This window comes from Henckelia pumila, chromosome 1 (assembly GCF_033568475.1).
Source record: "Henckelia pumila isolate YLH828 chromosome 1, ASM3356847v2, whole genome shotgun sequence".
NCBI lineage: Eukaryota > Viridiplantae > Streptophyta > Magnoliopsida > Lamiales > Gesneriaceae > Henckelia > Henckelia pumila.
In genome coordinates, this window is record NC_133120.1 from 64,809,184 (window position 1) to 64,815,183 (window position 6,000).

A 6,000-nucleotide genomic window follows, 5' to 3' on the forward strand; every position below is an offset into this window, starting at 1 on the left:
GTTTTGGAATCGCATGGTTGATATATGAATATTTGAAAGTTGATGTATTTCGTTTTGAGATACTTATTTGATATTGCATGTTGTCTCTTTTACTGGGAATATTATTCTCACCGGATTATCCAGCTGTTGTCTTTATTTGTATGTGTACTTGGCAACAGGTGGGGCAGGACCGAGTCAGAGATCGCATGGCTAGGTGGACGAGTTGATAGAGTGAGGCCTTGTGGTTGTAGAAGTCGAATATGTAATCGAACGTAGATTTTATTCGAACTCATTTTGTATCGTTTATGGAACTTAGATTGATGCATGTTCTATTAGTTTGAGATTGTATAACTCTAGAATTACCTTGTAATGTATTATGCATTTTTAGATGTGTTAGAACATGTTTAGTTATCGAACTTCGTGTTTATGTTGTATTGATTATGCGAGCCTTGTCGACATGTTATCATCACATATTCTATATTTGGAGCGGTTGTATAACTCCAGTACTTCATGCATTAATTGGAGAGTTTGGGATTGTAATGCATGATTATATTTTGTTGATATTGGACTCAAGTTTCTAACATGAAATTCTGCTGTTTTTTGCTCTGTTTCTGTTGCCGCTCGATCGACAATATGTTGCGGATCGATCGAGGGCAAGCTGTTCTGTCCTCTGTTTATTTTTTTTTGTGGCTCGCTCGATCTGCAAGATCTTGCGGATCGAGTGAGGGCTGAGTTTTCCGGGCAGTAACTTTGGCAAAAGTTGCTCGCTCGATCCGCAAGATCATGCGGATCGAGCGAGGCACTATTTTAAAAAAAAAAATTTCTTTTAATTGCTTTAACCTTTGGTTATTGTTTGTTTTAGTGCTGTTTAATCCCAAGATTAGATGTTTAGAATCGAAGTCTCACAATAATAAATTCTATATATGCATGCTTTACCTCGATTATGGGTGGATGTTGTCTGCTGGCAGAGGCGGCATTTTCTGCCATTTTCATCAAACAGACCTTCAATTTTCTGTACCCTTTCTGCACAAATAAAATTATATATAAAAAATTAATAATAAAATTACTTCAAAACACTACTAATAAAAAATAATTTGAAAAAAAATACCAAAATGGAAAATTTAATCGAATATAAAAATTACTGTAAAATATATACAAATCAAATTTTTTCCCAAGCCATTGCCACCTCTCGCCTAACAATAACTATATCCCCCTCCGAAACCTTAAAAAAATCCTTATTTACTCATTTGGATGGAAAATTTTAATTGGAATTTTCCAACTAAAATTTGTATATAATATATATATATATATAGATATATATAAACATACACACACACACAAAAATTTACTATTTATGAATTGAGTAGGTCTGCTGACGATTTTACAGATATATATCAGTGAGACAATTCGACATATATTTAAAATATGGACCGAATCGAATATGAGATTCAAAATCTCATAATATTAACCTATGAGATCATCTCACAAGGGCGTTTGTGTAATAAATTTAAATAAAAATTAATTAAAAGTTTCATTGGAATCTATAACTAAATTAAAAAATAAATCAAAAAATTTCCGTCAACTTCATCACCTCAACTAATAACTATGTGCTGGAAGAGAAAATTAATATAATTTGAATAATTTTGAGTAGATTAGTAGTGAACATTTAACATAGAAATTAAATTCACAAAATACTTATACTCATCCGAGAAAAAAAGCAAGAACTTCCTAAAAGTTTTAACGTTTACAGTTTCATAATGACGTTGTATAAAAAACTTTAAAATAGTTAGAAATTATTAGCATTAATTAGTTCTTATTAGAGAAATTAAAAATATTTTATATGGAAATAATTAATGCAATAGATAAATTAATATATATAATTATACATCACAAAAAATCTTTTGAAACCGTCTCATGAGTTAATTTTGTGATATAAATCTCTAATTCCACCTGAATAATATATGAAAAATACTACTTTATATATCAAAAGTATTATTTTTCACTAAAAATATAGATCGGATTTGATCATCTCACAATATAGATATGTGAAAGAGTCTTACAAAAAACCTACTACTTATATATACCCATCAACTTATGAACTTGAGATGCTCTTGAGTCTTGATCTCAATGTCAAATCTTTAAAAACTAACCGAATGGTTTCATCCTAAACAACCGGCTGGACGTAATTTCATGTTTAAAATTGGGGAAAATTACTTCCTCTTCGCAAAATTTTTGTGTTTTGTCCTTTATCGGTCAATTCATATTTTAAGTTCATTATCTAGTTTTTTTTATTAATTAAATTTTAGTGATCGTTTTAACTACTACTGACGTTGTATCCTACCCATCAATAAAATGTATCTCTATGTTATATGTAGCGACATACCGTAATTTTTCGGCTCTAAAATACTCAGAAACAAATTAAATTTAAAAATGTAGATTAATAACGTCAGTATATTAATGGATAACAGGACCAAAATACAAACAAAACATACAAAGCATAGAAACAAAAATATAATTTTCCCATAAATTTGTCACATGTTCCCTTTTCGTTAGATTCTAATTAACATTGTAAAAACGAATAAATTTCATAGACCGAATGAGCTTTGTTATGACTTATGAATGATAACTTTAAGTTCATACTCAAAAAAAAAAAAAAAAACTTTAAGTTCATTTAATACCAAAATCCAAAGTTTGAAACGACATCACGATCTCTAGACTTAACTACAATAAATATCTCTATCAGTTTAAAGACAACAAGAACACGTAACATATAAGGGTCTGAGTGACTAAAGTCATGATTTTAGACCAAAAAAATTTAATTTTTTTGTAAAAACAAAACGTTATTATCCATGACTAATACAATACACATTTCGAAATATATATATATATATATATATATATATATATATATATATATATATAGTTTTACTATGCTGCCCTCCAATCGTGTCAACCTCTGTGCCCACCATGTGCAATAGTTGAGTGTTTTATACATGGTGGGCACAAATGTTGGCACGGTTGGTGGGCAGCATAGCAAAATTGTATATATATATATATATGGGAGTTGATATTTACACTATATTTTGTGTTATTTACACTTCATTTCATGTATAAAGTGGAATGAAAATTTATTCACAAATGGAGTGCAAATAACAATTATACGTACCTCCATGTCCCGCCTTTCAACGTCAAACTCACGGCTACCACAAGATGAGCCATCACCATTTTCTTCAGCCGAGAAGTAAGCCCCCGGGCACCTATCCTTAATGTCGTACTTACGACAAAAAGGAATCCAAAGCCGGCAAAATTCCCAAGTCTCCCGCAGAGCACCAAGCGTAGCAGAAGATCCAGCGTCATCCGACAGATAGACGTGAAGCTTATCAGAGGAGTAATCCATAGCCATAGCTGACATGACAGTGTTCATAACCTGAACGATCGGTTCCTTCTCCGGGTCCGCGGTGCACACGAACACGTCGATGGAGGGAAAAAGCTCTTCGTTTCTGGGCAATCTCTCGGGGTAGACGGTCCGAGTCATCGGTCTCCATTTAGGAGCCTGGGAAAGAAGCCAGATGAATGCGAGGATAAGTTCGGACATGGAGAGGACAAAATAGGGTACAAAGGGTGTGTTGTTCTTTCCTATGGTGATATGAAAAAGGTTTTCGATTCGGTGGTAAAACAAGGCCAAGAGAGCAAATCCATGGAGGAAAGTGTGGAGCCTGTTGAATATTAGGTCTTTTCTTTTGACAAGGAACTCATTCAGCGGGAATGAATTACTCTGCATTGCTTGTTTTCTTTTTCTTATTGGGAAGACGATGGAATGAGAGGAGTCTTGGTGTCCATTCATGTTTTATAACTTCAAAAACTCATACAACATCATCTAATAAGTCAATTTTATGAGATAACTCTTTAACTTAAACGGCTCAAGAAAAAATTCTTTTTTTCTAACTTCGAAAGTATTACTTAAATCGACTCGGCTCGTCTCATAGATAGAGATCTATCACGAGGTCTATTCATTTGTTTAGATGAAATGTGTTGATTATTAAATAAATAATATCTTAAATAATAGCATTGTTTTGGCTAAACTTATGTTACCGAGTAATACATATGGTTATTTCGTACCCATTCTCATCATGATTTCAATTGATAATAAGATTGTTAGTCTATGACATTCATATATTATAGTACATAATTTATAGATGTGTTTAAAAAATATTTTTTGGTTTGCGGTTTTTGAATGTAATTACATGTGTACGGTTCTTGTCGGTTTTGGATAATGTAGTGACTCGACCCTTGTTGTACAATTAAATGGTAAAATATGAGTACAAAGTCATTATTTGTTTAATTAAAATAATTTGAAAATCAACTCTAGGCTTGGAGGACATGAATAGTACTTCCGAGCCAGCCAAACTGGTTTGGAGGCAAAGGGTCAGTTCGGACCTTTCGAATAGTCTGGAACTTTCTAACTCTAGCAAACACGTGCTCAAGTGAGGTGGCAAAAGGAGATTGACAAGTGGCGAGATCGGACCATCCAAAGAGGATCGGATCGTCCGAACTACAACTGCTAGCGAGGTGTACGTCACTACAACAAATTTGGGTATCAACAACACAAAAAAGACAACGGTTTTTTAACAAAATCGTTGTCTTATGGTCTTTAACAACGGTTTTTACGAAAACCGTTGTTGTTGACAATATTTTAATAAACAAAGACAACGGTTATATGTCAAAGACAACGGTTTTTAAAAATTGTTGTCTATTAGCGGGTTTTTTATGATCTACGACAACGGTTTTTTAAAACCGTTGTCTATGAGGATGTTTTTTATAGCCTACGACAACGGTTTTATTAAAGCCATTGTCTTTGCTATTTTTATTTTTAAAAAAAATTAAATATACATTATTTTGCTTGACTTGCACGTGCACCGTCTTATTTCATTTCCATATTCTTCAAGTCTGTGTCGTGATTCCTTTCTCGTATCTCAACCCTAGCCGCCAACTCTTGCCGTCGAATCACCGTATTTTTCTCCTGAATCATAAAAATTGTTTTGTTGTTTTGTTCCCCAAAATATATTCTTCATTTTGAGCCAAAGATCAACTGATTTGAGCTCTTTTTTCGTGCGATCGAAGTGTTTCCGCGATTTTCTTCTATGCGCTTCTTCTCCGGTGAGTTTGAACGCCAATTTTTGGTCGATTCTTGGTGTTCTAGCATGGATTCAAGTTTTTGTTAAACTCCTTGTATTTGGCTCCCGATCGACTTTGGTTTCTTGGTTTTTTTTTTTGTTTGTTCTTGTGAGTTTTGGATTTCTAGTAGAATAAAGAAAAATCATTGGGGGATTGATGAATTTGAATACTCCATCATCTAGTGTCGGGCCTGGATTGGCCGATTCCACCGGGCCTAGAAGAAATACCAAGCGCCCGATGTTTATTTTTCTATAACCCATCTTTTAGAACTTTTGAAGTCTCTGTTTTGGTAATTTTTTTTCTTGTGCAGATGGAAGTTATTCTGGGAATTTATGTGCTGGATTATGTAATCTGTTCTTGTTTGTCTGCTTTGTATTTGATCTGTGTTTTAATGATTTTTGGGATGTTTTTGCGACCAGCTGGGTATGTAACTTTAGATGTATCATGAATCTGGATTTAGTTGTTGTTTTGTTATATACTTGGTTGGGATAAAATAAAAGGAAAAAATATTAGCACCGATACTAATTACAGTGAACTTGCATGAAACCTTATTAACTTATTGTGTTGTACATGCATGAAACTCGTTATTCTCGCCTTGCTAACTGGGAGGGTATAAAAAAGGTTAGTTTTCTGCAGTTTTGTGTACTTATCGAGAAAGTATCTGTAGTTTTTTTATTTTTGTGTTGTTTTACTAAAAATTGGTACATCATGTGGTTTTCTTAAAAATTTTGTTAGATTTTAAATGCCCCTGATTGGATCTGTAACTCAATCTGTGCTGGCGAGTTGATTTTTTTTAGGGCAAATGGCATGGGACTGATTTCAATCTGCTCATTGTGTTGAAATTAG

The 6,000-nt window shown here is 33.2% G+C and overlaps 1 protein-coding gene across 2 annotated transcripts in view; it reads right to left on the bottom strand.

The window, feature by feature from the left end:
- The window catches only part of LOC140891712 (cellulose synthase-like protein G2), a 40,735-nt gene extending 36,905 nt beyond the window's left edge, over positions 1-3,830 (bottom strand). For both annotated transcript variants that reach the window (XM_073300335.1, XM_073300326.1), the window contains exons 1-2: positions 3,146-3,830; positions 916-1,002 (exon numbers count right to left, since the gene is read on the bottom strand). In XM_073300335.1, coding sequence (XP_073156436.1) covers positions 916-1,002; positions 3,146-3,823 — 765 coding nt within the window. In that variant the 5' untranslated portion in view covers positions 3,824-3,830. The remainder of the gene's footprint in view (positions 1-915; positions 1,003-3,145) is intronic.
- Positions 3,831-6,000: the final 2,170 nt, after the last annotated feature.